Source organism: Zeus faber, assembly GCF_960531495.2.
Source record: "Zeus faber genome assembly, chromosome: 8".
NCBI lineage: Eukaryota > Metazoa > Chordata > Actinopteri > Zeiformes > Zeidae > Zeus > Zeus faber.
The window spans coordinates 24,321,244-24,344,834 of record NC_137195.1 but is presented as its reverse complement, the minus strand read 5'-3'; the positions used below and the strand labels follow the sequence as shown (position 1 = coordinate 24,344,834).

At 41.5% G+C, this 23,591-nt stretch overlaps 1 protein-coding gene across 1 annotated transcript in view; it reads right to left on the bottom strand.

The window, feature by feature from the left end:
• Nucleotides 1–23,591, bottom strand: part of col14a1a (collagen, type XIV, alpha 1a) — a gene marked incomplete at its 5' end in the record, with an annotated part of 166,966 nt that overhangs the window by 24,771 nt on the left and 118,604 nt on the right. Inside the window, 8 exons of the mRNA XM_080004861.1 lie at nt 5,473–5,526; nt 5,707–5,802; nt 8,640–8,693; nt 14,852–14,938; nt 15,240–15,317; nt 17,215–17,373; nt 22,099–22,208; nt 22,528–22,670. Of these exons, the coding sequence (XP_079860987.1) occupies nt 5,473–5,526; nt 5,707–5,802; nt 8,640–8,693; nt 14,852–14,938; nt 15,240–15,317; nt 17,215–17,373; nt 22,099–22,208; nt 22,528–22,670 (781 nt within the window). The remainder of the gene's footprint in view (nt 1–5,472; nt 5,527–5,706; nt 5,803–8,639; nt 8,694–14,851; nt 14,939–15,239; nt 15,318–17,214; nt 17,374–22,098; nt 22,209–22,527; nt 22,671–23,591) is intronic.

Below are 23,591 nucleotides of genomic sequence, written 5' to 3'. Positions count from 1 at the left end.
CAGGTAATGGATCATTTGCAAAATAAGGGTGAGTCCCGTCTCCCTTTGTTTCTGCAGAATCCCACCAAAATACAAGGGAATACAAAAGAGAAGAGATTCGAAGAGAATAATAGATGAAATCAAGATACATTTAAAATTTTAGTTTTGTACTGTTATTAGCTGTATTAAACTATAATTTAAAAAAAAAGGGAAAAGGCCCTGTGCAAAGCCCTGTCAGTACTTTGTAACTCCGACTTTGGCAACTTTAACAGCTTGCAAAACCCTTCCTGTAGCCAACCGAGAGTCCTTCAACTCTTTCTTTTTGGGTTGTTGCCCTTTCTTCTTATTTCAATGATATTCGAGTATGGGGACTGATATGGTCATTCCAGAACCTTCATCAATCATTCCTTCCGGTACTTCATGGTTGATTTTCAGGCATGCTTCGTATCCTTGCTAAGCGCAGATTGTTGGATCGCGAGGTCAATCACTCTTTTGCAAATGGTCAATCCCTGCTCAGTTAATTATCAGCCTACTATTACACCCCAGAGAAACTGGATGTGGACCAACCAATGAAATCTCTTTATTTGTGTATATATTAACAGTCCTGCACTCAGTTCCGGTGGCAGAGCGGAGTGCTGGCCTCTCGCCTTGCTTCGAGTGGTCGCTCTGCCGTCTGTTTATTATTTTGACGTCATCATTTGTGTGTAATGGCAACTAATCAAAGGCATTGGCCTTGGGGATCCAAAATATCGGGCTGGAGTAGTGAAGATGGAGGGTGTGTTATCCAGCTGTAAGGCTTAGAGTGGAGTTCAATTAGTTACAGTACATACACACACATTCATATTTCTCTGTTTGACAGAACTAGCTACATTTTAACACACACACACACACACACACACACACACACACACACACACACACACACACACACACACACACACACACACACACACACACACACACACACACACACACACACACACACACACACACACACACACACACACGCTTAAATAGTAAAAAAAAAAAAAGTGGTAATACTAAAGAACAAAAATAAATGAATGCATACACTCCGACACTTGGCCATTCATTGCAGCTGCTGTGGATGCATTTTTCACCGTCGTCTTGAAACAAAAGAAGAGGGGACTGCTGATGACAAGGTTACATTATATTCACTGCAGCAGGAGGAAAGGAGCGAACGAGAGAGCGAGAGGGAGAGGTGGGGGAAACAAGTGGGGGAACAAACTCGGGAGAGGGGGGATGAAGGGAAGAAGAAGGGGGAGAATTCGGAAGAGGGCGAGAGTGCGTTAGAGAGATGGAGAGAGCGAGAGAGAGCGAGAGAGAGAGAGAGAGAGAGAGAGAGAGAGAGAGAGAGAGAGCAGGGTAATTGATGTTTTAGGGTTGCAATATTCTCTGCGGTCCCCTGTATATTACAACAGGCCCCTGGAAGCCGCACACACACACACACACACACACACACACACACACGCACGCACACACACACACACACACACACGCACACACACACACACACACACACACACACACACATTTATATTCTGCTCTCTGACAAAAAACATTATTACTTGGTAACGTAGTGTGGCGCGGGCCAGCGCTGCTAGCTTTTAATAATAGCGCTATGCGGAGGGAGAAGGCGGCGTTGTGTCAGGTAGAGTGCTGGGACGCCGAGCGATCTGGATCAAAGCCGCTCTCCTCTGATGAAAGTTGTCAGCACCTGTTATACATAACCCACGTCTGAAGCAAAGTAAACCGAGATGAAGTGATTAAAAAGTCAACGAGTGTGACTCATCAGCTTCAATCTGCTTAAGGACGCTGAGTAACCTCAGTCTCACACTTTTTCCTGCTCATAGTCACGAAAATTGATCAATTGAATCGTGTCCCGGAGAACGATTGTTCAACTTCCCGTGCTGCACGTAACCAAATGACTCATTTGAATGGGGAGATTTTCACCGACTTTAGAAGGCGGGGGGGGGCATGGTTCCAATGCTAAAACTAAAACTCACCTAACAAAAGTACGCCACCAAGGGAAGGTGGGAGGGCCATGGATGAATTACCATTTAAATGCATGGCTTTAGATTTTATCCTGACAAGCATAGTCAGAGTCAACGTAACAGCGAGCTCCACCAATCAGATGACGTCCCTGTTACACTTAGGACTATGGGTAGTGAAGTCTCCATGACAACATTAATAAAGCATGTCTTTCTTAAAACAAGGCTGATAACCTACGGACTTGTGGGTTCTACAGCAGCGAAAATTAATTACTATCTACATTGACGCAATTAATTATAAATCTTTCAAAGCCCTAACCCTAACCCTAGCCATAGCCATCTACAGAAACTACAATTCTGCGCGATTTTGTTTTGCATCTTGATGCAATGGCCTCATAGGTAAAGTAGTTATATTTTTATAATATAATATCATATCATAACCTAAAAAGACAAAGAGGGTATGGGTGGAAAACAACATGCACGTGTTTCTAGGGGTTCATTTGGTCGAGGAATATACTTGCTTTGTAAGAATTTACATATGTAATTTGCAAAGACCTGAATTATTATTCTTGACATAAATTACATAATTAGGTCATTTTAAGTGGTGCCCCCCATTGACGCTACCACCCCTCTTAAAGTACACACCTACTTGCCCCCCCCTCCCTGTGAGAATATCCGCATTCAAATGAATTGGTTTAAATTTCATTATGTGTAGCATGAAAAAAGTCGGCATGAAAAAGCCTGAGACCGGGTTGGATTTAATGTTACTTTTAATGAACTTCGGGCTAAAATAGTAAAAAATAAAACAGCGGAAAATAGAGAGCTGCCCGCACGTGCTAACGCGGCATCGCGGCACGCTCGCCCACCGTCATTAGGGATTTAGAAATGATCATTACGCATCGCAAATAGATATCGCCGTAACAATTACTGCGTGACTGCCGCGGCCCGGCGGCACATTTCCTCTCTCGCCGCGTAGGTGAAGGAGTCATTTCCAACGATGGTTGTTGCCTCATGCTAATCTCGTCGTCTGGTGAGATGTACTGGCAGCTGCTATTACAACGGAGCTGTTAAATCATTAGCAGAAGACGGTCACTACGTAACGACCATGGCCAAGGCCATTAAAAGGTACTGTACCGTTTGGAGCCGGTAGTTTATTATACATACATACTGATCAGCCACAACATTAAAACCACTGAGAGGTGAAGTGAATAACATTGTTCTTCTTGTTCCAATGGCACCTGTCAAGGGGTGGGAAATATTAGGCAGCAACTGAACAGTTGCTGCCTAATATAGTTGCAAAATGGGCAAGTGTAAGGATCTGAGCGACTTTAACAAGGGTCAAATGTAAAGGCTAGACTACTAGGTTGGAGCATTTCCAAAACGGCAGGTCTTGTGGGGTGATCGCAGTAAGAAGTGGTTAGTACCTACCAAAAGTGGTACAAGGAAGAACAACCAGTGAACCAGCAACAGGGTCATGCGCGCGAAAAGGCTCATTGATGCGCGTGGGAAGCAAAGTCCAGTCTGTGTGGTCCGATCCCACAGAAGAGCTACTGTAGCACAAATTGCTGAAAAAGTTAATGCTGCTATGATAGAAAGGTGTCAGAACACACAGAGCATCACAGCTTGCTGCGTATGGGGCTGTGTAGCTGCAGAGCGGTCAGAGTGCCCATGCTGACCCCTGTCCACCACCTAAAGCTCCTACAATGGGCATGTGAGGGTCAGAACTGGACCATGGAGCAATGGAAGAAGGTGCCTGGTCTGATGAATCATGTTTTCTTCTACATCATGTGGATGTTCGGGGTTGGGGTCCGATCCCATGGAGCATCTATGGGATGTGCTGGTACAACAAGCCCGATCCATGGGGGCCCCACCTCGCAACTTACAGGACTTAAAGGATCTGCTGCTAACGTCTTGGTGCCAGATACCACACGACACCTTCAGAGGTCTTGTGGAGTCCATGCCTTGAGGGGTCAGAGCTGTATTGGAGGCACAAGGGGGAGCTACACAATATTAGTGGTTATTAGTGGTGGTTTTAATGTTGTGGCGGATCGGTGTATCGATACAGTATATATATTGTATATGCATATAGTAATTCCATGAGATGGGTGCCATCTGGCCTTTATTTTTTAAGAAATTGTAATTAATGTAAATGTTTAGCTCCCCAGAAAACATGTGGGTGTGACAGGGTGGAACATTTCCCCCTAAAACGGCTGCCACACAAAACAAATATACCCAGGGTTCAATTTATTAGCTAATAATTAGCAGTAATGACTTAAAATGAAAAATGTTGTTTTTATTCATAAATGTCACAATGATTTTTTTTTAAAACTGTTCTATCTTCTATCTATAATCAGTGACGGGGTTGACAGATAAGGCTTGACTGACCCATGTATATACAATTATATATATATATATATATATATATATATATATATATATATACACAGTATTTATATATATACATATACAGTATATATACATATGTATATGAATATGTATATACTGTATGTATATACTGTATATGTATATATATATTTATATATATGAGAAGAAAGGTCATTTTGTATGTGCATATACAAGGTATACATAATGTTCGTATGGACTACAGCTACCGTATCTTCAATATAAATACATTCTGAATGAATATTCTGATACTTTATATGCCGAAAACATAATAATGCATTTTTTCCCCTCTCCGTCATTAGAGCGATATTTCTGGAAATGACGGTTTATGCGCCAGTAGGAAAATCCCTGCAGAAGGCAGAAAGTAATTAGAACGCGTCCTCACTCAGAATTGCTTTCCAAGCAGTATGGCAAACACGCTCGGAAAAGCACGCATGTCAATTTAACCAAATATATGATATCTACCTCCCGCAGCTAAAGAGCTATTAGTGGAGTATTTATGGAGAATTTAATTGTTGTTGAATCTTTGTTCGATTAAAAAAAAATCTAAATAAAATGTTTGTCTATTGCGTGATGTATGACTGTATGTATGATTCATTTATCTGGCACATTAGTTTGCTGTTATTCTTTTCTGTGTATGTACATAAGCAACACACACACACACACACACACACACACACACACACACACACACACACACACACACACACACACACACACAAACACAGAGACAAACTATATTGACCTGCATGTCAGGAGCTAATTAAAGTAGAGAAATCACTGTGAAAGTGAAGAAAAAAATTAGTAAAATTTAAGTGCAGTGGTGTTGAGTTCTTTCAACCGTCATGATATAGGTAAATATAAGATAAGATAATAACAATAATATGAGATAGAAAATATAGATAGATTTCCCTATATTTTCAAACCAAAATAACAATATACGAAATATCAATATACGGTGGGTCTGTATAATTGTAACAGGGGACGCATTGAAGTAATTTCTCATTCAGTCTGAGGATGTCGAATGACCAATAAGATTATTTTGGGGCGCATGGGACCAAATCCCAAAGGTCGGTCTTACCATCGACCCTGGAAAACCAGTGTCGCCTGTCTCTCCTTTTTCTCCAGGAGCACCCTGCAAAATAATAACCACACAAGAGAGCAACAGACATTAGCCTTAGCATTCAGCGGACACGTGGTCAGTCATCTGACAAAGTAATGGAAAGACACATTGACTTCCTTAATAAGTCTTAATAAGGGTCGCTGCAGATGCCTGAAACACCCTTCAAGTCCCTTCAAGGATCTCAAAGCTCACCGGGGGACCTTGTATGGAAAGTCCACTCGGACCTTGAGGCCCAGGTGGTCCTTGGGGTCCAGGAGGGCCTATCTCCCCGACAGCACCTTGGGGTCCCTTATAAGAAAAAACAACAAGATGCACGGTGTGAGCTTTCCATCGCTAGGTCCGCTTCTAGTCTCTCTGTGAATGCAGACGTGATACATTACACGGCTTCCAAATGAAGGCAACAGATAACGTGCTGTTTCATAAACATGGCGATTAAAGAAACGTTGGGCTTGCATAAAAATGGTGCAGAAAATTGTCACCAGCTTCATCAATAAGATGTTCATGAAGTTAAACCCACAAACACGGTAAAAGTCTATTACTATTGGATCGGGGGTGGTTGCTGGCATTGAGGGTTTCCTTCCAGGAAATGAATGGAGACATCCATCCATCCATAATCAGTTCAAGCCTGGATGTGGCTTATTCGATCCATGTGTACGAGTTGAGGCCTCCAGCAGCGACCGAGGGCAATGAATGATCCTCAACGTTGCTCGGCAAGACATGCTGCGGCCAAAGGAATCTTCATTATAGTCTTCCCGTGTACTATAGTGGTATGGTTTTTATTTTTATTTTTTTGGACGTAAAAAGAATCAAAGATCGATTTGGATCAGGCACACACGGAAGTTATTTTAAGGCCAACAGTGAAATTGACAAACTGATTGAATAGTTGTTATGCAAATAAATAGATACTGTATTGGTAGAGCTACTTGGTGCGAAGGTGCTGAGAGACACAAATATAATAATAGATATACCATATTTACTCAAATAGTGACCGGGGCCTTCATTCACCTTAACTGCAGAGGGTACCAGGCCTTTATTGGAAGCAGGCTTACAGTATATTAGAGGTAGCGTGTTATATCTAATTTCCTCTGTTTAAGTATATTTGATCATATTTTAGTATGAATTTTAAATCAAACTTCCATCTGGGTGCCATGCTGTCCAAACACATGTATGGTGAAAAAAGAGAACTAGTTGCTACCCTAAAAGTCGCACTTGTTGTGGTAGTCAGTGGGGGAATAAAATTTTTCTGAATTTGCCTTGAACGCACCACTTCCTGCTTGGAGTGCTGGAGAGCGAGAGTGCTCAGGGCGGGGCGTTTGCACCAAGAAGCGATCTGCGACCTGCTACGCCGCAGTAGGGAATGGAGTGAATTAAATACATCTACAATAAAAAACACACTGTTTTCATCTGGTTTGTTTGGGAGCGGAGCTCCGCACCGGATCAGCTCCGCAGCTCTGATCAGTTCTTCCCTCGGTCTTTATTTGAGGCAGGATCTTATTTGTGTAGACCACGCACTGAGCATTTTTTATATATGAGGAATATATATTTGAGAAAATACGGTAATAATAAAATAATACAAAAAAAAAGTCCCTCGACTGTTGCTTTGAAACAAGTTTTCTCTGGCAGTTTGATAGGGGTTTGGGTTTGTGTGTTTATGTGTGTGTGTTTGTGTATGTGTGTGTGTGTGTTTGTGTATGTGTGTGTGTGTGTGTGTGTGTGTGTGTGCGTATGTGTGTATATGTGTGTGTGTGTGTGTGTGTGTGTGTTTGTGTGTGTGTGTGTGTGTGTGTGTGTGTGTGTGTGTGCAGTATTCTTATTTGCCACCACATTAGAATAGGACTCTATCACACTCCAAAAATAACAAACCCCCGACACACATGGTGTATGTTACCAGCTTCCAGGACTCGATCCCGGCCATGTTTTGAGAGGTAGCAGCGCTTTGCAAACTCCAGCAAAATTTTTGCTACGTTCCAAGCTCTGGGTGGGCTGGCCCGAGTTCTGACACAATATTTTGTCGCTGTTGGCGAAAAAAATCCCTATCTCAATAAGCTTAGCATATTTGCTCCATTGACAACCATGCATTTTTGAACAGAAGCTTTATTTATTGTTGTTCTCTCGACCCGGTAACAAACTTGAGTTCCAGCAACTGTTGCTCCTGCTGCTCTCCATTCCTTTTCATCAGTTTGGAACGGACTCTGCAGGTATTAAAGTATAACTGAGCCATCATGGCAACCTTCCATTGATAATCCCGGTCTTTAAAATTGACAATGTTTTCAAGAAATTAAAAAAGTTATAAAGGAAGGACACTAAGTTCTTAAGTTAACAAAACAGCCAGAATTAAGCCGATACTTTAAACTTGAAGACGCCCTTTCACTGACCGCGACCCACCGTCCAATTGTTGGAAAATCGGTCTTACAGCTGTCATCACCGTGCATGTGTTCAATTTCGACCCATATCTCATACAGTATGTTGGCTTAGAGATGATGATATTCTCCAAGATGTTTGCAGGGTTTCAAGTATTTAACACAAGCCAGTCGAACTCTTCAGTTTTTCGAAATGCAATAGCAGGTATCTTGGCCAGCCGGAACATCACATTTTTTTATGAATAGAAGACGGGCGGTGAGAGCCAAATTTCCATTTATGTAACTTTAACTGTTGATGGAAGATAGGGAATGGGCTTAAATCCAACTTTCTATGTTAATGATGATAATGTTAATATTATGGATATACTTTTTCCAATAATGTGAGCTAGTAAAGATCAGTCTTGGACGTTTGTTGGAATCAGTGAAAAGGCTTCTTTACCGACTAAACCCAAACATCCTGTTAATGATCGCTTCAATCGCAAGTTAACTCTTCGTTGGGACCGTGGTCATCTGGTTCCATTACATGAAGGCTGGCATGGCAGAGCAGGTTGTCTCGGAATCTGAAGATTGCCGGTTCGATCCCCGGCTCCTCCTGGTAGTGTGCTGGAGTGTTCTTGAGCAAGACACTTCACCCCCTAACTGCTCTCTCATTGAGCAGGTTTTTTTTTTGTTTTTTTCTCCTCCAGAAATCCACATTTACTGGAAGCGGTTGAGGAAGTAAAATAGGGTATTTCTGAAGTTATAGTATTTTGGGTTTGTACTGACCGTCCCTCCGGGCTCTCCTCGGTCTCCTCTGGCGCCCCTGATCCCTGGGCCGCCCTGAAAAGCAACCCGAAGAAGAATCAAACACCATTAAATAGTCAGGTCATAATCATTACAATCTGATGAAATTGCTCAGTACATTGTCACACGCAAGGATTTTTTGTCTAAGTACGATGGTCCGCCGAAGTGAAACAAAAGGGGAAAGGATGTATTTTTTTATTTATTTATTTTTTTGTGATAACATATTGATTCATAACCAGAAGGGATAAAAAACAAAATTTTCTGAGAAATAGGGGTCAGCGACCACACTGATGGAACAGCACCCCGCCGCACCCAGTCTCATTTGCAAGCTCCTCCACATCTCCTGTAATCCTCATGTCTTCCATACTGTTTCATCCCCCTCCTGCAAAACAAAACAGGGGGCTGGAATGCCCTTCAAGACATTTAATTCCACTGCATCTATTTGGCATTTCGTTACACGATTCCAAATGGATTGCGGCGTGGGCCAACGGAGGCCGTTTCTGATCTGATCTGTATGGCCGGGCCGCCCATTTTTTATTTGACCGCATCTGTAAATACAATCTAAGCAGGGGGGGCTGCTGTAAACTCCAAAATGACCCCTGTAGCCGCAGGGTTTAACCGGGGCCATGCTGCCACACACACACACACACACACACACACACACACACACACACACACACACACACACACATCTGCTAGTCATCCAGGTCCCCTCTTGCTGGATAGTTCCCCCACCCCCTCGGGAGCGCCGGGGATGCTGGGTACTTCCCCAGAACGGCCAAAGGGGACAATGGAGGCCAGTGGCAGCAGTTGCCAGATGTACGATAATTAAGCAAAGGCGCTATAAATTTGACCTATGTGTGAGGTACAATCAGTGGGTCTTTGTGAAAATGGGGAATTAATTTGAGGCGCGAAAAGTTAGTCGGGGTGTTGAAGAGTTCATCGATCTTTTAGGAGCTGTGATTTTTCTTTTGTGTGTTGAAATGAAATTCATACCCGTCTGTATGTCTTGTGGTTATTGAGAAAATCCAAAATATTATTATAAAATTCTAATTTGAGTCTTAAAAATTCCACCAAAAATATATATTTTGTAAAACATATATAGTATACATGAAATTATTATTTTATATTGTATATGCTTTACATATACGCTGTATATTACACTAAAAATATATATTTTAAATTTCACTGTTATCGCCTGAATCTATTCTAATTATATTATATGCTGTCGTGTAAATATCATATTCAGAATTTAATTAGACATATTTTTAATCAATGTCACCATTATCCCTGGCAGCGTGACAAACACATAGGCATGCAAATTCCACTCAGTTAGCGCTTGTTTATGAATAATTGGGATTCCTAACGTGCTTCCTGAATCACAAGTCAGTTTTTCAGTGTGACAGCGTCTTCCACACAAATTTAGAAATGTACTAACAGATCGGTAGATCAATTGAACGAGTACCGCTAGTTTTGGAACTGAGCCCAAAAATAGATGCTCCTTTAACAATGATGACAGAGAATGGCTTTTTGCATCCTGATATATTCAACTTGGCCCTGGATCAGATGGGGATTTGACACAATTTTACTGCATAAGCCTGGTGGATTCTTAAGTTATTTTCTGTTGATGATGAAATACCATAATAACAATTTGAGGGTCTCTGTATGATAGTCCTACATATTTTGGTAGCATTGGATGAATGACTTTGGATGGAAAAAATGGAACATAGTGACTAAAATGGTTATTACCACATTATGACTGTAATAACTTAGACTTTAGATAATAATTTATTAATAACATAACAATAATAATTTATACCCACTCATCCATTATTATTATTGCCTGTATTACTGCATACATATTTATTCATCCTGTATAGAATATCCATCTATATTCATTTTTATACCCACATTACTAGCCAAACATTCTGCCACTTAGCCCCTGTCACAGCCTTTTAATTGAATTTGTCCTGTACATAGAATCACAATTTAATTTGTTTATTATCTTATTATTTTTTATTAGTAGTAGTCTTAGTATTAGTATGTAGAGTATAGTAGTATAGTATTATATAGTGTGTATATATATATATATATATATATATATATATATATATATATATATATATATATATATAAATATAATTATAATATATATATAAATATAATATAATATATTTATATAAATATAAATATATATATATAAAAAAATATATATAAACAAACAAACAAATAAATAAATAAATAAATATATATATATATATATATATATATATATATATATATATATATACACACACACACACACTATACTATACTACTATACTATATATAGTAGTTATATATAGTAGTAGTATAGTAGTATAGTATTATTAATAGTTTATTACAGTAGTAGTATAGCATGGATGTAGTATGTTACCAATAACTATGTGCATAGAATCGCATTTGTATTTGTACATTCTATTTTTTATATATTTCTGTTTTGTATTTTTCGGCTATTTGTGTATAATTGTACATTTTTATTTCATTTAATTTTTTACTTTACTTTTCATTCTATATAATTTTCTCCATTCGCCCCTGACTTGACTACTTTTTAAAAAACAAAAATCTTTTTTTCAGGAGCTTGGCGTCTGCTGGGCCGGTGCTGCTGACTCAGCAGGTCTGGGCAATGGGAGGGACCTGTGGGGCGCTCAGATAAATGCCACCTGCCCTGATTCCTGTTGAATATTTAATTTGATAAATAAATAAATAAACACACAAGGATTAAAAAGGAACAAGGCTTAGATTCTGTCGCATTCAGGGCCCATTCCGGCATTACAAAATGAAATTCAAGATCTTTCAAGTACATTTTAAAGCACTATTTTTCTTCACGGACTTAAAACCAAATATAATCAACTTTTAATGTGATATTTATAAATTAAAATACAATATAATTTTAGTCTCAGTGTATTTTTATATTAAATATATATTACATGTATTTTCATCTATTATTAATATCATTGCCATAGACAATTATAAGTGTCTACTTTCAACCATGATGAAATAAATGTACATTTCCCTTGCATCAGCTATGTGATAAAAGTGTTATTCCCCAGGTTTCACAGGTTTTTAATGATGACATTTTTTTCAAGGCCTTTTCAACCCTTTCAGCACAAAAGGGGCTATTTTCAAGATATTCCAGTATTAAAATTTCTGAGGACATCCTGTCATCAAGTCATGTACACTCACCGGTGGACATCTTACACACACACACACACACACACACAGACACACACACACACACACACACACACACACACAGAAACACACACACACACACACACATACAGGCGGTCCCATCACATACGCACACACCACCACACCTGCTTAGAGTGCAGCCCAGTATGCGCAGCAGCCCTCATTTGCTGCCATAACTATGAAAGGAAGAGGCCACGTGACCAGTTGTAGTTCCAGTTTTCCTGGACCTAATTAACTGTTTTTCAATACATGTTGTTGTTCAATGTTTATGTTTTTGTGTAAATGTTGTTTGGTTGTATGTTAAACTGTCTCCCCCGTGGTGATTCTCCCCCTCTTGGAGTAGTGATCAGTTGTTTAAAGACCAAACATGAAAAATAGTTCTCCAAAGAGGGGGGTTGGTGGTGGTTGTCTATAATCAAAAACTGTGCTCTTGTCATTCTACAGGTCATCCACAGGACAGAGTTATTGCAGCAGTTCTTGAATTAATAAAGAGTTGCATTTGCAGGTTGAGAAGTTGAACTCCACTCGCAGACTAACTCTGAAAAAAAAGAATAATAATAATTCTGAGGACAAAATTCAAACATTTCAAGCACCTCCAGAACCTGGTAAGAACCCAGTCTATTATATGAGAGTTTGTCGCCTTGATTTCTAGTCCTTTTGTTATATGAGTTTGGGATATTTTTTGGAATCAGGGTTGTTAATTAAACAGCAGCGGAGATCAAGTTGTGCAACGCCTGATCCACAATCCTCCTCCATCACAAAGTGCTGGGGCAACTTTCCAGTGGTGAAAAACAATAAATTCCGCAAAACACCCAGTGCTCTGCGTAAAAGTCTCTCAATTTTCACGTACTGTATGTCTGTTGGGGCGGGGTGGAGAGAACCCCACGCGAAGGGTGCAGGTTACATGCTCTTATTGGGGTTACACACTTTTATTGTCTTAACAGGAGCAATGGTGTTCTCATCCCACACATACTTAAAAAAAAAAAAATCTCCCACTGACGAAAGCAAAATCCTGTATTTTTGAAGCAAAACGCACTGCGATAATTTCTGCGGCAGGACTGTGTGTATATATGTCTTTCTGCTCGGGTGAGAAGGTGATTTAAAGACCCTGTTCGCTGCTGGAGCCAAAGCCAATTCTCTGGGGGCGAGAGAAATATTAGCTGTACGGAAACAGATTGATCCCCCATGGCTACTTTTCAGTAAGAAAAAAGAAGCAAGAACCGCCTGAAGCATGGGGTCTTCAACCGGGGGTCTGTGACCCCTGGGAGGTACTGCAGAGGGTCATTAACACTAGAACAGCTAGTTATGTTATGTTTACGTTTTTTGTTCCATACAAATAGCCTGAGTATATAAATAGGTTACTAAGGCATTATAATTTTGTTATTATGGGCCAGGCTTAAGGCGAAACACAAAATTATATTAAAAAATTAAAAATTTAAATTAAATATCGGCGGTCCCTGCTCTGTTTCTCTATCCACCAAGGGGTCCTTGAGCTGCAAAATGTTAGAGACCCCTGGCCTAAAGTAATGACAAAAATAGTATAAATTAACAGCAGGTAGAGAAATGGGATGGAAAGAATAGCGCGGTAATAAAGTCATAGAAATAGAGAGACACGGGAGAGAGAGAGAGAGAGAGAGAGAGCGAGAGAGATGCATGCAGGGAGTGTAAATTTCACACGGCATGATGGAACGAGAGGGGCGAGAAAGTGAAAATGGGATTTTTGAGGCCACCTTTTTACCTCTTCTACAGGGAAAAAGGAATGAGAAATGTCCAAAGAAACAGGGGACGATGGATAGATAGACGATGGGGGGCGGGGGACTTAGAGGTGTAAGAGGATCTGGCCGGTCGGATGGACGGGGGGAGGAGAGGGGAAACGGATCATAATCGGTCATGATGAATGGAACCGCCATCTAATTTCTTTCCCAAACTCCACCGGTTTGGATGCAGCAGAGAGAGTGGGAGGGAGAGAGATAGGGGATTGGAGAGGTGAAAGAGAGGGAGGGGATGACAGGAAATATATAAACAAAATATCAAATATAAACAGAAGGTTCCATCCCAGAACGAGTTCATTTTGTTTAGCTTCATCCACCACCATCAATCAGTTTCAGTAGGATGATACCGCCCTGATGCGATTAAAGAATGTGCCTTTACTATTTTTTGGAGCTTTTTGAAAAGCAGTTTTGCTAAAAAAGCTAAACTATTCAAAAGAGTTAACGTGGAAATCCATTTGATCGTCTGTGTTTGGTGGATCACACTACTAGCCCCAGAATTACATTCAAAATAACCCTATTTTTGGTTGGTAACATCCAGGTTTTTCTATCTTCGCTCTTGGTCATTATTTTCTCAAAAGTATTCTTCTGATCGATTGAGTTGGGGTTTTTTTCTTAGTTACTTGACGCGGACCCCACACCTAATGCATATACTTTGAATGGCTGTTTCTTATAAAGTATAAAACATTGTGCTTTTTGACAAAATAATATTACGGATTACCACTTTAAAAATGTTACTGAGCTTCTGAGTAAATTATAATAAGAAAATTATGTCAATTGATGAAGATTATCAAGGTTAAAGTATGAAGACATGAAGAAACAAATAATAATAATAATAATAATAATAATAATAACAATAATAATAATAATAATAATAATAATAATAATAATAATAACTGACTATATAGCACCTTTCACATACCCAAGGACACTTTACAATGGAAATAATAATAAATAATAATAAATAATAAATAATACCACGGGAAGAAAAGAGAGGTAGAGATATCAAAGAGCGCTGCCTTGCATATGTCATGCTCTTATAGAGTTGAGGAAACAGAGAGGGGGTCCGGATAGTAGGAGGTCCCACGGTGGTCGGCAGGATGAGATTAAGAGACGGAAGCCGGAGAATGAGCGACAGATGAAATGAATAAATGGACGATTTGAATTAAATATGGATGAACGTGTCCTTACAGGGGGTCCCGAGGGGCCCGGCGGCCCCTTGCTGTCTTGGGAGCATGTACAGGCGTGGGGCATGGGCGGGCACTGCTCCTCGACCCTCTGCAAAACACACACAAGCGCGTGCGCGCACACACACACACACACACACACACACACACACACACACACACACACACACACACACACACACACACACACAGTTCAGCAAAGTTTTGTCATTTGATACAATAATGAAATCTATGGTAGGAAAGGGTCAGAGGTTAGGGTTATATGTGTGTGTGTGTGTGTGTGTGTGTGTGTGTGTGTGTGTGTGTGTGTGTGTGTGTGTGTGTGTGTGTGTGTGTAAGTAAGAGAGAGGGAGGGAGAGAGAGAGAGAGAGAGAGGGTGATGGGTTTCTTACGAGAGCTGGCAGTTCACAGCACTTGTCTCTGTTGGCCCAGGATGTGCTGCAGATGATGTCAAACATCTGGAGCTGAAACTGTGTATACACACGCCCACAGACACACAGACACACAGACACACACAGACACACACACACACACACACACACACACACACACACACACACACACACACACACACACACACACACCCAAACCTTTTCTGTAAACACCAGCATTGCAGTGTAATCACAAGTAAGATTCGGTCATGCCTCACAGACCTAATAAGCTGCCTGAATACAAGAAGTAGGACCTGATTGGTTATAATTTGGTGTAATAACGTTGTTTATGATCAGACAGTGTTTCTGTATCGATAATGAGCCAGGGTGAAGACAGCGCGGCGGCCAGAAAGATCAAACGACCCGTAGAAATGGAAAGACGGATACGATCCAGCCTGCTAATGAACTCCAATAAACAACACGAGATGACAAAGAAAAAGAGGCTTTGTTATTGTAACTTCAACCACGGGGGTCGGCCCAAGCGGCTCCGAGGCTGCTTCCCTGTTCAGCGTTTCAGAAAACTGTGATGTGCACTACAGCAATGTCCTGTCTGACTGACACCTCAATTAACCGTATATTTTGGTGGACTGCCAACGCTGACATTCTCATGTTCCATCCACGCACACAATACCACGGACCTTCTACAAACACCTCGGGTTATTACACCATATCTGTGTCAAGGACGAGGCGTAATCAATGGAAAATGACCCTCCCTGAACAAACCGAAGAAATGGACTGTTTACATTCCCATATACAGTGCAGTTACAAAAAACGGCCGTTAACTGGCTCTGTATCCTCAGCCTGCTACTGCTGCGGCTACATAATCGCCTCACTTTTTCCGGCGGAATAAGTAGAAGGAATAAGAGCCTATCGTGGACGGATGAAGCCAGAGCCTCAAAGCGATCGAACCCAGATGGACGGCGGATGCGGTGTGAAAACACGGCACCGGCAGTTTTGCTCCGGCTCCGGATTCTTTGGCGGTTAAACTGTTCTTCGTGCCCCAGAGCTCCTTCAATGAAACTGTGCAGACAGCATCCATGTTAGATATTGGCAAAATCAATGGGTATTTGGACAAAGCAAGGGTTTCTTCAAGTCAGTAAAAATATTACTGCACCGCAGGGGGTCTTGGACCGAAGACCCTCGGATGTTAAAGCCAATGTGAGGGCCCAAAAAGATCAGAGTCGGGGTGCAAGATATGCTTTGGGAAAACACTGCGGTCGCTTAAAAACCTCCGCACATGGAACCAATTCTTTGCTAAAATTAGATCCAAATGATTGATTTAACAGATATCTGTATGCGTCAATATTCCCAACCTGAGGTTGTTTCACTAGAGGAGCTGATGTTAAGGTGTCCTTTTCTTTACGTTCAAAGAACACACCGGATTGAAAAACGCCGTCAGTGCAATACCCGGGGGGGACGGGACGGAGGAAATCGCACGCAAGGAGAGAGAATGTCAAACTTTCTTCACAGCCATGTAACATGACTGGGCTAAAGTAGTTAAGGCAGCACTTTCCCCGGCCGACAGTTTTCCTTGGAAGGATTCCGAGAATAATTTCACCAGTAGCGGTTCTCCCACATTCCAAAAACAACCCCGGCGTATCTCACCTTCTCCCTGGCCTGTTGGATGAAAAAAAAAAAAAAAAAAAAGATTTCTGCTCCTGCAAACCATAATTGCTTCAGACTGTAAGTATAATGGGGCTTGCTTCACCTATCACTTTTAATGTAAGAATAAATGTGCCGCTATAAGGTGACTTCCTGGAATAGTTTAAGACTAAATAAATCCGTGGGAGACCGGGAAGTACAGCTCAAAGACACCTTGACGATCCATTGAGCTTCCAAAATTAATCAATCACTTCAACTAACCATCCATCATTAATTCCACTTTTAAACAAGTTCATACCCCATAGATAGATTCGTAGATAATAAATGTACCGACCGGTGCCGAGTTGTCCCGTTGCCCTCTGGACCGGACCATGCGACCCAGGACCTCCACGCCGTCTATGGAAATGTTCCCGGCGGCACTGATGACCTTCTCCCCCACCACGGAGCAGTCCAACACCACCTTGGCCGACGTCTTGCTGATGGCCACGTGGAGCTGTGCGGAGATGAGATAGAGAGAGAGATAGAGAGGAGATGGGGTGAGCTAAGTCTCTGACACTTGGAAGGATCCAAGTCCGTCTGTCCAAGAGGCGCTGAATGGCGTTGTTTGTCTTATCTTACATCCAACTGCCATTGATAAACTGATGTCCGTAGCCTGTAGCCGGATCCAAATCCAATTTATTTTCCCTCTCAAAATGTAAATTAGCACCTGAGGACCTTCCTCAGTCTAAGGCCTTCTTTGACCACATCAAATGGTGGATGATGTTCCATTGAGGAGGCGTCCAGGAGGCGTCCAGGAGGCGTCCAGGAGGCGTCCAGGAGGCGTCCAGGAGGCGTCGAAGAGGCATTCCAACGCGGTTTTAATCATCGTTCCAAACCGTTTTGTTTTTGTTCCGGAACAGCGACGAAGAGTCCCTCCCGTATGAAAAATAAAGAAGGTTGATCGTGTTGAGGACGGGAATTGGCCTGACCAATCACTGCGCTGGATGCTCGTAAAGCTCAAACAAGGAAAAAAAAACCCGCCGCCGCCAAATCCTGCGATCCGTGAAATTCCAACGCTCACGTGGTTAAATGAGCAAACCGGGCCGTTGGAGCCACGTGGGAGAGCTTCCAGGCCGGACTTTTACAATCCGAATGTTTGCCATCGTAATGTGCGAGTCTAACCCATTTTCTGTCTCTCTCCACCTGTCGGAGGTTTTAATATGTGCGTTTGTGTGTGTGTGTGTGTGTGTGTGTGTGTGTGTGTGTGCGCGCGCGTGCGTGTGCGCGAGGCCTAGCCGTTCTCCTCGAAGCCGGCCTGTCCTTCCCAGCTCAGCCGTTTATTAAACTAGGGTTCTCGGGACCGTCTTACACGCTGGGCACAGCTCACGCTTGAAAGCAAACAGCTCGGCCCGCTGCCCCTCTCTCCCCTTAAATCCACTCCACCGCAGGAACGAAGGGAATGCAGGCCAACAAAAACAGGAAGCAGTAGCAGCAGCCGTGTTTGGCTTTGTTTTAGTTCCCTTTCATTTCTTTGCCCTTGAAACGGTTGATCATTTCAATCTGCGCTGCCATTCCAATCTTTGCACCGTGGCAGGACTCCCACTAAAAGCAACGACTGGAATGGGTTTGTTTTGAACCGGTGGGATAGCCGACCGTAGAGAAAGAAAGAAAGGAACATGAAAAGGATGTCGTGAAATTTTCATTCAGTACATTGTTTTTATTTGTGTTTGTATTTTGTCATGTGTATGGCAACAGCAGATTGAAAGAATGGTTCCAAATTTTATGACCCGATCAATTTTATGACCTGGTAAATTGCTAAGTATGTTAATTCACCTTTCACTCACTATGAGATGGATTCTCCCATTCCGATCTTCTGCACTTATCGCCGACTAAATCACTTCTAATAAATTTGAGCGATGAAAATATGTGAAATTAGCCCATAACTGCCGCGAAGGGAGCGAGGGCGGTAAAAGAAGCCTCTCCAAACACCTCCGGACATGCCAGAGAGTAAATTTGGTCGAAAAATTAAACCCATCATAGCCAGCCAGCTGTTAATACAATCCCCAAACAAATCATCAGACCACACAAAAGCCCAAATAGTGACGAGCTCAGGAAAATAAAACAGTTGCAGAGCCAAGCAAAGCCAGCCACCCCTTCCTCTACTAAATCAGCTCAGGGCAGGTGCCGAACATATTCTGTACAGGGGAAATACAATGGTCGGTAAATAGACTTTGTCAACTTCTGTTGTGGGAGAGATATTACTTTGGTTTATGTATTCCGAATATGTCCTGCTCTACTTCCCATTAAGGTTATTAACTAATTACAGCAGTAAACAAATGTTAATGCCATGGTTGAAAATGGATTATGGAAAGTGAAAACAGAGCTACATGTCAGGTGAAATTTGACCCTAAAACTGAGGGTTGCATAAAAAATACTTTCGGGATTGCTTTTCCGGCCCCGCTGATCAATATGAACAGCACTAACTCTAATTTCACTAAACACATAATAACTTTATTTCACAAATGTCTTTATTTTATTAGCCTCTCTTTAATTTTCTAAATTCCCTCCTGCCTTCTGCCTGCAGACGTGCACAGAGCCGAGTAAAGAACAAAGCAAAATGCAGGATTGCCAAGTAATGCCCGAAACATAGCCCAATTTAACTGGAATAACGCAGCGCTGGCAACCCTGACCCTGCGTTGACCGGAGCATAGACAATGAGGAAAGCGAAGACTGGTTTATACAATGGAGACTTGCATGATATTATTGAGAGCCAGGAATTTATGGATTTATCTGAGTTGGATATCTCAGTTTTGGAGGTATCCATAGGCAGTTACAGGACACAAAAGACAATAGAAACAAGAAACTGAGATGAAACGTTAAAAATCGAAAGCAGCTTTTTTTTGCTGCAGGTCAGATCGCTGGTCAGCATCTATTCGGAGCTAATGCCACAGCCATCGCATGATAAATTAGGCTATTTCTCTCTCGCTCTCTATCTCTTGTTTGACACACACACGCACGCACGCACGCACGCACGCACACACACACGCACACACACACACACGCTGGCTTTTTGGTGTAACTGCTGGGTCAGCTATCGGCCAATCTGTCTGTACCACAAACCACCTCATTTGTGTGTTTGCTTCTCTCCGTTAACACATTATTTGAATTATTTTATCTCCGGGGCGCCTTTTGTCCGTTTCAGCATTTCACCAAAAAGGAGGAAAAATAACATTAGCGTCTTAAATTATTGTAATTTTTGTCGCGTGGATTTTCTCGCAGCAATCTACCAAATTAAATAACAGCTAGAATGTGTTTCGATAGGGCGGGGGGCGGTGGGGGTGGGCACAACAAAGCTATCTCCATTAGATTGTCGCCGCTGGAAAAAAAATAATTTGTCCAAAACAAACAACATTTCAAATCAGCAGCAACAATAGAAGCAGTTCTCATTGGGTTTTTTTTTTTTGTCTTGAGCAGATTGTCAGAGTGAGAGAGCACTTTCTAAATCTATCTATCTACCTACCTATCCATCTACCAAACTACCTATCCATCCATCCGTCTGTCTGTCTGTCTGTCTGTCTGTCTGTCTATCTATCTAATTCAAATTGCATCTTGCCACAGATAAGGCAGCATCAAAACAAATCCAGTATTTTAAGGTTTTCAGCCCCCGCTGTTGGTTTTTCTGTGCAACATAAATCTGAATTTCTTAACCAAAGGACTTTTTTGCGACCATCTGACCCTCCGTCCTCCCCTCACCCAGTCTCTTCCACTCCCATATCCAGAAAATGTAATGAAAATGAAAATGTAACTCTTTCCATTACAACTTAAAACCAGGGCTGCGGTGATTTATTTAAGTGCCGAGTGATAAACAATCTTTCGGCCTCTCGGGGTTTAAAAACACAAGCCCTTTATGAGATAATATATCTCAACAATTTTCTGTGAATTTAGTTGTTTTTGATTAAAAGTGCCGGTGCTATCGTTTCATCTCCATCTGGATTAGTCATTTAGGCCTTTAATTCCGAAGCAAAACATTCCGAACCGAGAGCGATCGCATCCATTCATCAGTTCCGCAGTGCAAGCTCATCATTTCCTTTCATGAAGACATTCCTCTGCTCCGGGATGCCTCCCCTGCTCGTAATGGGACGACAAATCCTTTCCTTTTTGCTCTCCCCTCGGTTATTATTTCTCCTTTAATATTTCGTAGGTACGAACCTCCCCAGATAACCCCTTATTACTTCTGACTTTTACATGAAATACTTAAAATAAATGACAGTGAGATACTTTGAGCAAAAGCTACGGTTTCGGTTTAAGAGCCCAAGTGGGGAGAAAAAGTATACTTAACCGCCTTACTATACTTTTTATGTATTCACAATTTATATACTAAAATTTTGTTAAATTGAAACCACTTAAGTTGAAGCCTACTTAGTGTTTGAGAAATTGTACTTAAGATGTGCTTAAATATATCACAAATATAATTTTCATATATTTTTGGTTACTTTTGACGACCAAAATAGTATACTTTTAGCAAGTATGCTAAAGTACAGAATACGTTAGGTTCATGTTTCAATATACTTATTGTAAGTGTACTTTCACTACATTTACAGTATGTTAACGACTAGTGTACTAAAGGTATATGTGAAATAAGTGCATAAAAGTAAGTCAGAATACCAAAAAAGGCACTTCAAGTATACTAACAAAAAAGTTTAAATGGGTGGGAATATACTTGTACACTTTAAATACGATAGTATACACTAAAAATACACACCAGTTTGGAAAAATATACCTTTTTCCACTTCCGCTCCATTTGCTAACATTGCTGATAACATGGGAAATGGGAAATGGGAGATGTTTTATCATTCTGGTAGGTGCAGATATTTCACAAATATTCATGTTATTTAAGGTGAAAGCCAAGCTAAGACAGAATAGCGCTAATTTATTTTTCGGACAATTAGCAGCCCCCCAGGGCCACATAAAAGCAGGGGCCGGCCCTGTTCCTCATTCATCATGTTACTTAAATCTGCCATGTCAAAATCAGGCGTCGTACTCATTCACACTTTCCCTTCAAAAGTAAATATCCCATCCATCGCAACCCATCTGGCATTTAGTACATTATTTGTATACGTCAAAAAGACTGTTGATGTCAAACCTACCTAATACAAATGTAATTCCCTGGTATTCTTTAAAAGATAAACAAGATAAAATACTTTCTTTAACAACCTAGAGAAGAGTTTGAGAGACGGACCTTGTGGAAGCTGCCATGGAAGATCTTCTGGATTTCAGGACCTTCAAACGTGACGGTCTGGAAGTTTCCTTTGTAGTCGTGGTTAAAGAAGGTCAGGGTCTTTCCCAAAACTGGCAGAAAATAGGGGATTGTACAGGAAAAAATAAGAAATAATAATCATGGCCGTCCACGAATGTATTTGATAGGCCTTTCCTTTAGATTGTCAACAAACCAAGTTGTGACGGACAACTCTTAGATTTCGCTTAAAATGATCTTATTGTGCATTGTTTGAGTTTGGCGTCTGGGCTCTACTGCTCATCAGGTGTAAAGCAAACACAGACATACTTAGTGAGAAGAAATACAGGAGTGATGAGCTTGAATCCCCCATTGGATATAAGAGCAGAGCCCAAAGTTGGATGCAGGTGAGGTGGAAGGAGAAGAGCAACTCACTGTCCAAAATGAGTCCCACCAATGGCTCATTGTCCTTGTTGAGAATTTCCCACAATGCAAAGGGTTCCTGTGGCATCTCAGGAAGTAGGCGGAGTATCATAGAGATGGTGTAGTCTGAGGGCAAGCCTTCAGGGTGGAGATACCTAACACACACACACACACACACACACGCACACACACACACACACACACACAAACACACACACACACACACACACACAAATGCCTTGTAGGCCTTTCAAGTGGCCTACATCCCAAAATGTTGAACTCAGCACAAATAGGAACCTTGGAGAAAATTTGGATAAAAACGAAAAAACAAAAACATTGGCTGCTTGGCTTTAACCAAAATATATACCATATTTCTATAAAGCTCCATTTGCCCTCAGCCGAGCTCCATGAGATACAAACAGATGTAGGATCTTCAGAGGGCACTTCCACTGCCCAGCGGTCGAGAGAGACACTGCTGGGTTTGAGTTTGCTCTGACACGAGCTCCGGCCAGTGTGCACAAATGAACCGATTAAGAAAGAAAATCATCTGCATCCACGGCGCAGAGAGCCCTCTCAGCCCGAGATAATAGAAACACTGATTTGTTCTTCGATAAACCCGCACAGATACATGTCCGATCAAACAAGAAGGGGAAGTCTTAGCAATACTCTTGTGTCCGTTCTCAGAGTCAAAGGCGTTAATTCCAAAGCCTTCTGGTGTTGGTGTCCTGCTAATACTTCACCGCTCCCCGTTCAGAGTTTTCTTCCAGGGAGTGTTTCTTTGGAGGAAAAGGCTGATGGGTAAGCACCAGAATGGACAGAAAATAGCTCGTAGAAACACAGACGAGGACAGTCGGGGTAAAGGGCTTCCGTATCAGATCGGACAGTTTGCGTGGTACTCAACTGATCCATTGCAATGCATGATGGATGCATAATGGATGTATGCATCACATCCACTAACTAACCAGCTGACTGACTGACTAGATTGCTAACTAACGAGACAAATGACTAACTAACCAACAGGCAGCTAAACTAGTTAACTAGCAGATTCAACTCAATGTATCTTAAAATGAAATTCT